Source organism: Pholis gunnellus (genome assembly GCF_910591455.1).
Source record: "Pholis gunnellus genome assembly, chromosome: 11".
Lineage (NCBI taxonomy): Eukaryota > Metazoa > Chordata > Actinopteri > Perciformes > Pholidae > Pholis > Pholis gunnellus.
The window spans coordinates 6,289,302-6,304,739 of NC_136538.1; the positions used below are offsets into that span (position 1 = coordinate 6,289,302).

At 43.7% G+C, this 15,438-nt stretch overlaps 1 protein-coding gene across 1 annotated transcript in view; it reads left to right on the forward strand.

Annotated features, from left to right (window-relative positions):
- adgra1b (adhesion G protein-coupled receptor A1b) overlaps positions 1 to 15,438 on the forward strand; it is a gene marked incomplete at its 3' end in the record, with an annotated part of 137,689 nt that overhangs the window by 111,608 nt on the left and 10,643 nt on the right. Inside the window, exons 16-17 of the mRNA XM_079168841.1 lie at positions 3,053 to 3,176; positions 14,282 to 14,427. Of these exons, the coding sequence (XP_079024967.1) occupies positions 3,053 to 3,176; positions 14,282 to 14,427 (270 nt within the window). The remainder of the gene's footprint in view (positions 1 to 3,052; positions 3,177 to 14,281; positions 14,428 to 15,438) is intronic.

A 15,438-nucleotide genomic window follows, 5' to 3' on the forward strand; every position in this document is an offset into this window, starting at 1 on the left:
GGTCCAGATTTACCAACATATAAAGACATACAGGAAAATCTTTAATTACTGGTAATTGATCCCATCAGAAGGAGAAAAACAGTAGGAGTGAATAAAAGTTGTGTCATTGAGTGTCATGTGTAATTAAAGGAAGTAAAAGCAGCGCAGAGTGATGGGGTTAATAATGCCTATTAACCAGAGTGTCGCCTGATTATGTTCACAGAAAAGAAATGCACATAAGAACCCCCCAAAAAACAGAAAAGACCGTTAATACTGTCATGTAGAGCTGGGGGCGATAGTTCAGTTCTGTCATTTATCAGCTTCTAGTGGAATCATAATGACAATATGAACATGTTTGTTTACATATTTTCCTTCCAAAAGAATGATTCAAAAGCAGCAAAAATAACGATACTTGAAAAGCCGCTCTAACCAACAGCAGAAGGCAGCTGTTTTCTGTGAAAAGCACATTGTACACCACCTGCTCAGCACCCAACCTCAGACAAGCGGCTTGCCAGTAAACATAGTGGAACACTTCACAGCTACAGAGTCAGATGTTTCCCTCAGGAGTGGGTGGAGACCAAAGCAGAACTAAAAATATTGGACTTACATTTGGCAAGTCTGCAGGTACATGACTCTGAGTTACTGGTAATCCTGTGGTAAAGACCAGTAAAGTAAAGTAGGAATACAACAGTTATCATTATGTCACTGCTGTGTTTACAGCTTGCCTCAGGCCTCAAGCGGCTGTTTAAACTAAATGTAGTTTTCTGTGACTTGCTGCTGATTTCAACCATAGAGCCCAGCCCTATTGCTGCCAGCATGCTCCCTTTCCTCCATCATAATTAGCATGAAACCACTTCCATTCCTCCATTTAACAGCCCTGCTACCTATGTTTTATGGGACGAATCCGCATGTTTGGAACGTGTCTTCCGCCAATGAAACGGTCGGCCCGAACCTACCCATTGTGTATATAGTCATATCCTACCACAGCTTTATTGTAACAGCAGTGGGTGCAGGGGTGAGAGAGCACATGCAGAGAGGACAGTTTTATCCCCCTCCCCCACTTACCTTCTGGGAGAAGGGGAAGTGGAGGGATGCCAGGTTAATGTACTTGACCCAATGAAAGCCCAGAGCAGAGCCTATGAAAACCCCCTTCCATGGAGGCCAAGGAGCCGGCCTGATTTATGGCCTCCTTGCTGGATGGAGCTCAGCACTTGGACCGCGGCGGAGGCGTCGACAGCAGCAGCAGCTTTAGCCCTCCCTCCCTCCTCCCTCGCACGGAGCAGCGAAAGGCCCGGCCCCAGACACGCCTCATAGCTCACTGCCGAGCCGCCGCTTCATCTACAGTTGGCTCACGTGCCTGCCGGGGCTCCGCTCCTCCATTTTGGGGAGCGGAGATTGCCAGTACAAGGTTATATCATTTCAAATGGTGACAAGACTCTCTGTGGCTGTATGGACGAAAAGGAGGGAGCTGACACACGGAAAGTCTTTTAAGGGAATGGATGGTCCGCTAATTCACACAGTATGACAAATATGCTGGTGTTGTCTGACCTGTTCAGCCGGTTTTCTAACAGCTGGGTGGAAAAATGGTAATGTGGGTTAAGTGCCCTGCCTGAGACTCTGTAACCCCCCCCCCCCCCCCCCCCCCCCAGGGTTAATGCCATGATTCAGAAAGTGGATATGAGTGCATATATTCTTGCATTGTACAAACTTCAATTGGCCCAGCCAACTGGAAGCGATCTCTTTTTATTTCATCATCAAAGCAGCAGAGTGACTCCTATGTGTGTGCATGTACCGCTGCGTGTTCTGCATGTGTGTAAGTGGGTGAAGGAGCTGTGTAGGAAGGTTGTACACTGACTAACACACTGAGCTCTTACTAAGAATCTGATCTGTGATTAGCCCTTTGCCCGAGGTCCATCTTTCCAACATACACGTTATACTGAGGATTTTAATTAAACAAATGCCTTTGAATCATTCTTAACCTTTTTTTCACTTTCACTGGTACTCGTAGGATTTGACCTTTTTGAAAAGATGTTTTTTTTTTTTTTTTTGGGCTTTTTTTCAGGAAAAACCTTCCAGTTAACACTTTCCTCCGTAAGTTCAATCAAAATGAACTTAAAAGCAGTGCATCTCTGTCACTGGGTGGATTTTCTTTGAATGTTTGTGTTCTTTGAGCTTTTTGCATGAAGGAAATCTAATGAGGAAACTGTTTTGTGCCTCCAAAGTCAAAGACAGCAATATGGTTCGGTGCACTTATTTTTGGTACAAATTTAGATAGTAAAAATACAAAAGAAATAATAGTTGAAGTTCACATTTCTTTACTTTCACTATTGACTCTGTTATTTCTTATTTTAATTAAATGTATCTTCATTAAAAGTCAACCTTAAATTAGTAGATTGGGGCCACATGTTCCATGTTCTCCTGCACTGCTCCTGAGTTGTGTTTGTTCTACAATGTTCCTGCGTCACAATGCCATCGCTTTAATACAGTTAGTCATCAAGAGTGAACGCGGTTAGGCCGCGAGTGATTGATGACATGGTACCCAATTCAACTTTACGAGTCGATGGCAAACATTCTGTCTTTCTCTCTGTCGTGTCGCCTCTCAGACTTAAAACCTTGTGTTGCCCAAAATCAACAAAATAAAGGTTTTTAAGTGTGTTTAAGTGAAAATACAATATCAATATCAACCTGTCTGAGTTAGATAATGTATGTTGACCCAACTTGAAACTATTGAATGTGAATCATTTGCTTTTCAAAGTTGAGCCAAGGTTGAAATGTTTTCAGAAAGTATTCTAGTATTCAGCACATGTATTGGCAGTGAAGTATGTAATGGCTTGTTTGCACGAGCAGCATTCCCCAGGCTCCCCTTTGTTTGTTAATCTATACGGCAGTAGCAAGGTAAAAGAAAGGGGCAATTTATGCAGACCTTGCAAAAGACCGGCTCAAATCACACTTGAAGTGACTGACGGGCACTATACCTTGAAAAATGAATCTCAGGGAGATGATGAAACTCAAAACACTGTGGGGTTCTGGTATTTACCTGCTAATTCTTTTGATTCTTGGTCTCTTTTGGCAGTGCAATCCGCATCAGTCGGAAGGGATGGCATATGCTTCTCAACTTCTGTTTCCACACGGCTCTGACCTTTGCTGTGTTTGCCGGCGGCATCAATCGAATCAAATACCCCATCATCTGTCAAGCAGTAAGTGCATTCCCTTTTCATTCATCCCCCCTCTCAAAGCTTGTCTGAAAATTGATTATGAAGGTCTATTCAGGTGTCGGCGACCAGAGAGTGGAATATGTGGACGTATAGTAGGTCGGCTTTATGTGTTTTTCATGCTTCAGCTGCATGTATGCTCCAGTCAGTCACATAGTAAAGTGTTGACACAATGAGGCCTGATGATTCAGGCCTTCCCATCATGAATGCACTCACTCTTTGTCCCTCTATTGTCTGTGTCCACTCTTGTTGCCTGGGGTTAGCTGTGGGCGTCAAAGGCCAAATGTTTCATTTTTCCGGACATTTTGGAAAGTGGCTGTATATACAACATTTTCTGGTCATTAGAATTCCACATAAATGTGTTTTTTCCATGGACGTTTCGTTACCACACCGATGTCCATGAAATGACAGTATCACAGGTATTATGGCATTTTTATTTTCATGCACAGTGTGGGGTTTAACAGTTGTCACACTCATGAACAGGTTTTGTCAGTAGGTGGCCAAATAGGAGACAGTGGTGTTCCAATATCGACTGTTGGATTGATTACCGCAAGATTCATGGTCCCCAGAGGATGAACCCCACTGGCTTTTCCTCTAGGTCCACCAGCATGTCAATGTCTTCAGCTATCCTGTGAAATATCTTCTACTAGAATCTGTCCAGACATTCATAGTTCCCAGAGGATGTATCCTAATGACCTTTATTTTTGCGCTAATCATCAGGTCAAAAACTATAATTTTCCAATACTTTGGTTTATGGTTAAATACAAAACTAATCGCATTCCCATTAGCATCATTTGTACTTTGTGTTTACGGGCTAAATAGCAGATGCTAGCATGCTAACACGCCCAACTGAGACGGGTGAAGATGCTAAACATCAACATGTTAGCATTGTCATTGCCCTTTGCAATTGGTGTGTGTGGTCACATGGGTGGTGCCTCCATCTCTGCAGCCCCGCAGTTATGAATGAGTGAGCGAGGCTTGTGTGTGTGTGTGTGTGTGTGTGTGTGTGTGTGTGTGTGTGTGTGTGTGTGTGTGTGTGTGTGTGTGTGTTTGGGGGGCATAGAGATTTGGGATGTCAGGACAGATTTGGCAAGAAAGACTAATGTTTTCTTGCCTGCTGGCCCCTCGCTATTTTTAGGATGTTATACATCAAGAATGCAGGTGGGACAAGGAGGAAACGTTCATAGTAAATACAGAATGTACCATTGGAAAGGAACTGGGCGAAAAATGATTCTGAAGTGACAGATAAGAGATCGTACGTATGTTTGAGGTTGTCGAGTAATATGTTACTTATTTTGTCTTACTTTCTCACGTGGTTGGTAAGCCTTATGGTCCCGGTGGTTTTCCCATCCAATTGATTGATAGCTGGACCTGTTCAGGTTGTGAGCATGAAACGTCATCTGGAGCAGAGCATCCTCCTCTTGTCAGCTCACCTCAGCGGGGGGTGCATTTACTGTATGTAGCCGCGAAGAGATTGATGTACACTTCTTTTTCCACTTTTGACTCTCCCGTTACAACCCGCCTCCCATCAATGGGCCTTGTTCGCTCCCTTTATCGCGAGTCGCAGCGCTGCTTGGGGACTCTAGATGCCTCTCCCGCTGTCACAAGCACTTTAGGTGGCCCCTTATTCCACCGTGTAAAGACCCCACCTCTACGTGCTGAAATGCAGAGCGTCGTATTTCATGCCTGAGCTGCAGAAGCGCGAGGCTCGGTAACAGGGGAGTCCTTAAGAGGTCTGCACTCGCGTCGCCACCCGCCTTCCTCCAAAGACCGGCTGGTGTTTGTCACCAATTGCAGCTTCCGTCACTCACCGGCTCCCTGCCGTTTACCGTCACCGTAATAACTTTTACCATATGTGGTCACTATATGACTCTTTACTCTACTCGACAGTCATGCTGAGGGTGTTCATACTCGACCTTTTGTCACTTAAGGCCCACTTCTGATTGTTAAAAAAATTATAATAATAAATAAATGGAAAAAAAAGGCTAAAAAAATAAGCTGGGCTGTAAATATGTGTTATGCAACTGTCAGCTGTAATGACCAAAATAAATATTCTGCTTACCCTCAGCCTGCCGTTATGAATCCAAATTGAATGTAGTCAGGGTCATATTTGCTCAGAGTTGTCTCCCTCATCACTCTTCCGTATGAAAAACGGATCCGTTTTGTGTTGCTGCTCTCGCGTCTTTAGCTTCCATAATGTGATGTATTCCAGACGTGTACATATCATCATGCAGTAACTGAAAATCGACATGAATATATCTATATACATGAATATATGAACATACTTTACACGATCATCCAGCCCATGTATATCCAGTATTTATTTCTTTTCACTTCATTTAAGGTTTGCAACTTACAGAAACTCTTACCTTTTTGTAGTTTTATTACACCGTTACTACACTTCCCCCTCAGGTAGACGCTGTTAGCACCGTTAGCTGCGAGCTATAGGTATCGCCATGTTGAGAGGCAATAGAAATTCTGTTGTGTATAAATCTCGTATAAAGCACCTCTTATATGCAGAGGACAAGGAATGAATAAATTAAACCTCAACCACATTCTTTGGAAATGTAGACTCAGTTTTTGCCAACTTACATCAAGCTCACACTCTGACCAACAGAGATTGCTCCTCCAGCTACTGCGACCCACATACTAATGATGGGCTGTCAATCTCCCCAAATCCCATTTGACTACAGTCACAACGATTTGAATGTTTTACAAGATAACTGAAGAATTAAAACTGGGACACGAATGAATGTGTTGTGTTTTTCCTGTCACACGGCGTCTCTCAACCTCCAATCATTTGTTTGGAGGCAGCCAAAACACAACTTTGACAAATCATCGCCTTTTTAAGTTGATCTGGCGAAACTGTTGCTTATTCACACATTCAGCAGTTACAAAGAAACGATTTTAATTCATTTAGAGTTCTGTTGTGTCCACCCGATGAGCGCGAGTCTCTCTTTTAGCTCTGTTCTTGGTCTCTACCAGCCTCTGAGGGAAATATATGTCTCTTCAGCAGCTAAATGCTCCTCTGTTTTTCCTTTATTTATGAATCTTTATGACAGGGACAATACACAGATGCATGGTTACATTTAAATAAAGTGCAACCGCTGCAATGTATGTCGGACTTCTAGTCGTAGCTGATTTGCAGACCTGGTCAGGCTTTCACCAGCTAGTCGCTGAGTCGCTGTCTGGTGCTGAGCGGGTAGTGTGCAATGATTTTTTAATCATGATTTTTTTTGCTTGTAACAAAGACCGAAAGCATCGTTATGAAAGCGGTGAGAGCGAACCAGAACAATATATGTCAAAGCCAAGGGGAGCTGCAGGTGATAACTATCTGTAGGTTCATCACCTTTCACATTCTCACATTGATTTAACATTGTTATTATAATAAATATGGACTAATGCAGATTTATTGTTTTATTGACCAGCAGTAAGACATTATTAAGAACAACATTCGGGTTTCCGTTACATCACTTTGGCAGCTTTACGTCATTGTTTATTCGCTCTTGAATAGGTCGAGATCTTTAGAAATTGAGAAGTCCACTCCGTTAACGTTTACATTTTATTACAACACGGCAACCCAAACGTTTTAAAGGCTAACCATTATGATATATAAAACATTAATTAATGATGTCTTAACCATAAATACAGCCACAAAGCCTTCGTAAAGTATGCCTTATTCCACCTCCTGCAGTGTGAGAGCAGGTGTTGTAGACTTTGTCGGCCCTGCTGCTGCTGCTGCTGCTGCTGCTCTTTAACTTATTTGCCGTTCAGTCATTTATCTAATTTTATCCCAGGGCCTTTGAATGTTTCTCGCTGCTCCTCCTTTACCCAATCACTGCTAACAGGACAACTCTCCACAGAATTGGTCAGGAGCCCAGATCGTCTGCTGCTCCGCTGGGAGGGAGGCGGGCCCCCAGCAGACACAATTTGGGATAATTACAGGACTGGATGAAGAGCTGCATGAAGAGCTGCATGAAGAGCTGCGTGATCACACGCGGACACATACGCACATTCAAATGCACTCGTACTCGCGCTGCCTGCTGCAGTTCGCTCCCCACACACACACACATTGCACCCCCTTTCCCTCCTCCCAAGGGGGCACATAAGTACACGCTGTCCCTCCGACAGAGGGAACTTCAAGGAGCTCTGAAACTAGCTTTGGCAGCTCTCGCCGCACTTCAAGCATGCACTCCCCCCCCCCCACCCAGCCCTCCGCCCCTCCCCTCCCCTCCACCATCTCCACCTGCATCCCATACTCATCCTCCCGCTCCGCCATCTGTATGCCACTCTTCAGTGTTGCAGCCGCCTCCCCGCCCCACCGTGCACACTGCCGCTATGCAGCATCCGATGTCTTTACGGCCTCAAAGTCAAAGTCGCCTCTGATCTCTATTTCTATCTTTTCTTCCGTCGCGGCTCGTTTTGTCGTTGATTCGTGCTGCACCCCGGCCGTCACGCTACGTCCCCCCCCCGTTTGCTTGCATCGAGCGGCAGAACACACACTGCGTCCTCGTTTCCCCCTCGCCTCACCTCATCTTACCTCGGACCGTCACATTTTGGATTAGACATCTCAGTTGATTGTTCAGGGAGTGTGTGACCGGCGTCAAATAACCTATTAATTTAGCAAAGAACTTGGTGAAGGATGTGACCTAGATCTGAGGTTACATCCAACTGTCAGCTTAAAGATGCTTTACAGAGGATTTCCTCATTAGTGTGCCACTGTGAAATTAGTTGTGACGGCAAAGGCTGGCACAAAAAAAATAAAAGAAGAAAAATACATTACAGTGTCTGCAGTGATTTGCTTTGTACTTCCATTGGGCCCAATTTGAGTGTTCCTGAGCTCATTTCCCCACGTGTGAAATGCTTCCGGCAGACTGGTTACTTATGCATCCAAAACAGTAGGGAGCCAATATAATGAATATGCCCATAGAAGACGGCATTGGAAGGACCTTTGAATTTAACTTAAATTGTTAAAACAAGTCATCTGACAGCGTCTTCACAGAAACTGCTAAAAAGGTTGCCGTTCTTAACTAGAATAGTGAACTCCGGTGAGAGCAGATCTCCGCCCTCTCCCCTCCTAAACAAAGAAGATTTGAATCTCACTCAGTTGTCCCTCCCGGCACCCTTACAGTCCAGAGGGTGTCCGAGACAACACAAATCAGACTCATTCATCTAGTATCATGCCTATCTTTAGCATATCGGGTATGGAATTAATCTGCGGACACTCAAAAGAAGACCAAACATTTCTATGATGTCGGTGTCTGAGCCACGACAAAGGCCAAAATGTGGCCTGCAACAGACTAGGTAAGGCTTGTTAGTAGCCAAGCCGATTGCCAGAAATGGCTTTGGCTTCTGATGCAGTTGTTCACCTGCGTGACCGTACCGGCCAGTTGAGAAGTCAGCAGTCAATGACGGTATACAACAGTCGATAGAACGTGTCTTTCAAAAATGGTCACCGCAACCATGCGAGGTCCCTGAGCCTACAGTTACAACTGAGCATAAAGAATACCAGGCAGATAGGTCGAGTAGTAAGCCTAGTATCACACGAGCAGAAAATGATGTCAGTAAAGTCAGCTACACGCATCAATAACTGAATGATCGAGTGAATTACTCCCTGTTTAAATAACAACACGTCCAGAGCAAACAGTCGGTTTGTTTTGTCCTGAAGGCGATCACACTGATAGAGTTACAGTTTCACCCGGAGCTCACGATCCGCTTTCTTCTGTCTTGTACCACAACTGTCGGTGGTGGTTTTTGTTCTGGTGTCTTACTGTGAAGTGTTGGCGGGTGCTGACATCCTCTCTTTGTACTGTTTTACACTCTTCCTAGACTTTTATTGTCACACAGCGTCTCATAGTTCATATTGTACCATGTAAGAAAAGAGTCGATTCACACACAATGTAATGAGACTGCTCAGTAAATCATTGTAAATTCACATTTTCCTTCTCCCACTGAAACACCTTTGTGTCTTGGTCTTGCTATATTAAGTCGTACATTGCAGTTGGCAAATACACAAACTACTACGTGATCATACAGTTGAACCGACACCTCTCTAAAACAGTCCTGAAGGTAGGAATGTGGGCTCGAGACCAACGGCGTCTCGTTGATAGAATATCTTCCCGATGACGCCACTTTGTGAACAGCAAATCCCTGTTGAAATCGGCGGACGGAGAGCCGTTAAGAGCTAGTTAGCTGTTAGCATCTGTGGGCAGCACAGTCCAGCTTGGCTGACGGCGACTGACATGAGGTGTGCATTGAGTTACGTTGCGATGCGTTCAAGCTCTATTCAGCACAAAGGAGCATTGGGCGAAGTTAAGTTGTAACGGTGTCAGGATGTGGTCAAATGTAATCTTGTAAAATGTTTGTTTTGGGGGAGAAACTTGAGGAGGATCATCAGGGATTAATTGTACATGTTTTGATCCAAGACTGTTAAGTCTTTACATTGACTTATAAAGACTACCGCACGGTGAGCCTACAGTTCATCCCCCGGTGTGCTTTGGTGTGTTTGCAGCGTACCTGTAACAGAAAGGTGCACAGCGAGCCTGCTGTGCTGACTCCTCATTACTTTCACCTTTCACATTAAATCACATTCTCTGCGACTTGACTTGTATCAAACACGACACCTCTTGTCTCGTCTTCATCTCGTCACATCTGTTGCTCTTTTACTCAAATGACCACGAAAGGCGCACGTAGCCGAAAGCACTTCGAAGCTAACTACGGCTAATAAGTCGACTGTGTGATGTGATACAGCCGAGGTGAGGGAGTTAAGGCCGTAAACGGAGACGGAGACACGTTGGAGTGTGCCAGGCTGTAGCTCGTTCTTCATTTTGTTTTAGTGGCCTCATACGTCTGTATGCAAAATACAGACTTTTTCTTTTCGGCTGTCACAATTTAATAGGTCTAAATCAAACCACATAATTATAATGTAATTACAGTGTAATGCTTCATGACTACACTCATAAGCACATGAAGTGTTATGGATGCTCTTGACTAGTTATCCATAACTAGAGGTTGACTGATGAGGCTTAAAATACACAGTGGCTTCCTGCACACACACCTCAACAATCCACTGTAGTAAGGACTCTGTAGTCTGCTTTTATGGCCCCTGCAGTCTGATTGTATGTGTTAAGTACATTGACGTGCATATCGACATGTCTATAATAGCGCATGCTTCATCATATTGTTTCATCGTTCATGGCAAGTAAAGTGTAATGCATTTTCATGCATTTCAAATAATCCATGCTGCATCATAAGTGATGATGGCAACACTTTCTATGAGGTCTCTAAAGCACTATAAACATACTTGTAATGCATTTACAATCTGCCCACAGCACTGTATAATTCTATTTATAAACACTCATAGATATTCATAATGCTGTATAATAATAATCACAACTCATCATACATCATTTTATAATGACTCATACGGTCAATCATCATCATTTTTCATGATTGCTGGTCACTCAGTGAGGATTATAGTGCTTTATACATCCGTTATATTACATAAATGTATTTGTATAATGCATTATAATTACTGTATTATAATGTGATTTTCAGTTACTGTCAGTGGTCATTGTGTGCTTTAATACAAATATTTTGTTTGATCTTGCATGTACTTAGATTTAGAGTTAGAATAACTTATAATACCATTATAATGCATCATGACAGTGATTATTATTACGCATTATAAAAAGTTTGTTTTATAACTATCGGGATTATAATACATTGTGATTCTTGCAAAAAAAAGTGTTACGGTACTTGAAAGTCATTTTAACATGCGTTGTGAAATGTGTTGTGATTTCTGTGCTTATATAAAAACACAGATTCAAATGCATTATAAGTATTTAATTCATCATGGAAAGTATTACCATGATGATTACGAAAGACTAGTCAATACCATCCATAAGATACTTCAACTCATAATTCATTACGTCACGTCTATAATGTTCCATGACGGTTGACATCAGACAGCATTGTGTGTTAACGAGTGTAGCCATAAAGCACTATGAATGCATTATAATTCACTATGAATGCCCCCTTAATGCTTCTGTGTGGATGTGCAGTTTGATTCATTTAAGGCGTCATCGTCAGCCCTCCTGAGTGATTAAAAAGAGGGAGTCTGAGGTGACTTTTTCCAGCTCTCATTTTCCAGCTCCCCCTTTTTTGCTAACTGCATGGTCATTGTGCTGTTCACTGATCCGATCGCTGGCTCAAATCATGTATTTACTCACATTTTCTAGCAACAAAGGGACATCAAGGGAAAAGCACACAGCAACTATGAACAGACCAATAGTTCAAACGGGACTGTGTTTATCAGACTGTCCTCATCAACATACCCATGCGCTGATTTTATTATAGGTCTTATCTAAACATGCGTACCGTAACCAAAAAAAACTGTAAATGATTGGTTCTTTACTATGGTTTGGAGAAACCAACATTGTCTGTAGGTGAGCGACAGGATGTGAACAGTGTCAAAGGAAGTCGGATGCTTGGCTGACCTCCAATCCAAGAGATTTCCCTTCAAAGAGAGAACAGTCATTATTCACACGCCTACAAGAGGATTTGTGTCAAGAAAATGTCAACATAGGTGGTTCCCAGCTCATAAACAAATGACCGATGTGGTAGTTTCTCTGGTGACATCCGCGGCTGACGTCGTCTGAGATGGCAAGCTGCTGTTCCTGTTCGATTTCCCAGTTGCAGTCCCTGGTGGATGATCTGGTTTTGGGTTTGGCATCATTATTTGGTTACTTACTAGTCTGAGATCAGTGAGTTTGCTCATCTTGGGATTTTGGAGAGTCTTATGCAGTGTTGTTGCAATAAAGGGGGGGGGGGGGTCTTTTGGTCTTTTTTAATCAAACTCTGATTTTTATTCAACTTTCTGGTCAAAACCAAAAATGTCAGCTGGTGAGTTGAGAAGTCTGGCTGGTAAACGGACAATTTCTCCCACATAGTCAAGATTTGACCAGCTGCTGTCACAGTGTGTGAATCACAAGATGTCATGGAAACCCATCCTGTCAGGCTTCAAGTAATGCGCTTTATGTGCGGACCAATCGGCGTCCTGTAGGAAGCTACAGTCGTGGTTTGGTTTAGATGTGTGTGACGCGACGACACAGAGAGGCGACTGTTCGTTCAAAACAACATTGGCGTTTCCTAAAGAGGTTTAACGTAGCAGCAATAGCATCGGTTACATCATAACTAGTTCTCTTCACTGATAGAAGAGCAAAGGACGGCACTGAAGGCTTTACGCGATGGAAAAGATGTTTTTGTAATATCTAGAAACAGTTTCTGCATTTATATGGAAAATCTCTACGATTTTTCAATCGCGGTTGAGCGTGCTTCAGTTGAAGTCAGGTAAACAGTCCGTTTGGGGCGCGAAAGACACATTGGCTGAAATGCAATCTGGGAACCCATCCGCTCTCGTCTTGACAATGACGAAAGCTCGTGAACTGACTACTTGCGATGACTCTCCGCCTTCGGTCTCGTATCTCAAGTTGCTAATCGGACTGTAGCGCACGGAAATAGGAAGTCTTGGCCCAGATAATTGCTTTCTACAGAGGAGCCCCATACAGCCCCTCGCCCCCAGAGGCTTATCCGTCGCCAGACCACCAGCCGACGGGTTCAGAGATTGCTCCCGACTGGCTTCGACTTGAGTTTGATTGACAGATGGTTCATCCAATCAACTGCCAAGTATTCTTTTTGAAAAATGCCTGCCCTTTTCCAAACAGTTTCCAATGACGGCTTCTCAGATGGTTCTCTGTAACAAACCATCTGGCGCGTCAGAGTCCATCTTGACTGAGGATGTCCAAAGCCTGACTGTCTAGAATAATGAATAGAATGCCTACATGGGTCCCTGAAATCATACTTAAACACGCCTCCAAGGTGCATCTATACTCTGAATAATGGGATTAAATGGGTTGATTGCATACTAGTACTAAACATGCTTGACAACTAATGTACGATTGTGCGGTCTGTATTAGCTATTGAAGAGAATTGCTAGATTGACAGCATGCTTTAATAATGCAATTTGACTTCATGCATTAGGGGTAAGGTCTTGTTTCTTTATCAGGAACTTAATCAGCCAGTTGTGATCAATGTGTCGTCGTCCCCCCCCCCAACACACACACACACCTTCACCATCTCTGATAATTTGACAACTCCTCCTCTCCCCCTTATTTCCATTTTGCAAACACACGTCCTCCCCGTCTGCTCTTGGCACTAATGAAGCTCTGACTCTGCAGCAGTGATTGACTTCCCACCCGCTCTCTGTTCTCTATAACCAGCTCAAGGACATTTCCAATTAGCATCTGGACTCTGGTACACTAGCTTCAGTCCCTAGGCCTACCAGGCTGGCGAGAAGCCATTTGATTGGGTGTCTCAGGTTGTCACCTCATGAACAGACTGACTGGGTGGAGAAAAGGCTCGGCGCATTTTAATTTTCTCCCTCCATTCTCCTTTCCTGCTCTCTGTCTGTCTCTCTCTCTCTCTCGCTCGCTCTCTCGCTCTCGCTGGCGCTCTCATAACTCTCTGCTCTTTCTATGAGCTGACAAAGCCTTTAAACAAAGTTAGATCAGTTCCCCCATCCAAACATAATTCATGAATATTAAAACGAGGAAGAGCGGAGCTACGTACGCCGCGCATTTCGGAACACAATCACGCCCTGGTAGTTGTCAACGTGACTATCATTTATATTCAGATTTGTTATTCGCAGTGCACACCCCCCGTGTCCTCTAACTCAACTGATAAGGAGCTGCTCGGTTATCCAACAGTATAACCTCGCCGTAATGCTCTTATCCCAGAACAACCTTGATGATTCAGAAGCACTTTTTGAACATTTCTTGTATCATTGTCTTTTAGCGAAAGGATAAGACAAAGCAGGCAGGTCTCTACGGAGACACCCTTGGAGTGACATTGATGATGGGTACTTTTTCGAGAGAGGAGTGGCAGCTCCCCCCCCTGAACATCTTCGCTTTGAGTCACAAGGAATATAATCAAGTCTGACATTTTCCAGAGAGCCACAGTGTACAGTATGTGGAAAAAGTTCAGAGACGTCAAACAAATAACTTGACGCGCCCTCTTTCACCCTACGTCAGGTCGGGGTGGTGCTGCACTACTCGTCCCTGTCGACCATGCTGTGGCTCGGGGTGACGGCCAGGAACATTTACAAGCAGGTGACCAAGAAGCCTCCGCAGAGCCAAGATGGTGACCCGCCTTCGCCCCCTAAACAGCCCCTGTTGAGGTAAGCAGAATCCTCGCAAAACCTCCTCAACCCTGACCGCCTCGAGACGGAGAAGTAAACAAACTCCTTTATATATGTGCGTGTACGTGCTTTTGATCTTTCTGGCTCTGTTCTTGCTGCTTGCTGTGTGTGTGTGTGTGTGTGTGTATCTTCAGAGGCCAAGGACTGGTTAACTGTGCAATTATTTGCTTTGCTATTTCATTTTTTTTTGTCATTACATTACCTGACTGAAACTGTGAGAAGTCCTGTTCAATCACTGGCTGTGCCCGGCCCATGAATGATTTTAAGCTGTGGTGGAAGTACTCGGATCCTTTACTGAAGTAAAAGTGCCAATACAACAATTCTTGGTAAAGCAAATTCTGCAGACTATGCGACTATTATTATGACATTGTTGATGCATCAATGCGCAAGTAGTATTTTACTGTTGCAGCTGCTCGGCTAGGTTTGTAATAGCTTTACGTAGTGTAGTCCAGTGGTTCTCCACCAAAGGGCCTCTGAAGATACATCTGGGGGAGGAAAGAAGAAAAAGCAGCGGGAACCACTCGCTTAATCTTAACCTGAACACTTATGTATTGGAGTAAAAAGTCAAATACTTTGCCTCTTAAATGTTGTGAAGTAGAGGTTTAAAGTAACATTAAATACTTTTGACAGGAGCAGTTGCCATGATGTAAATGTGACAGATTTAGCCTTACACGCTAATATTCATCTTCAGGCGCTTGCAGGTTGATGGCATTAAAAGAAAACATACAAGAGCCCATCAGCACAGATAAAAGCACACTGACAATTAGTAGAACAATGGCATACACGATCACGGCCGCATGATTGATTGTCCAATAACCACCGGCCTTTAGATCCTTAGTTCTGTGGGTTCAGTGTTCCAGGTATGTGATGGCCAACAGGAAAGGGAAAGGTTGACTGTCCAAAGGTACTTTGTCGATGTGGTATTTTTGAATTCATTGAGCGGAGGAGGGGCCAGACCATGATAAATGTTCTACACAAGTAAAATATCTA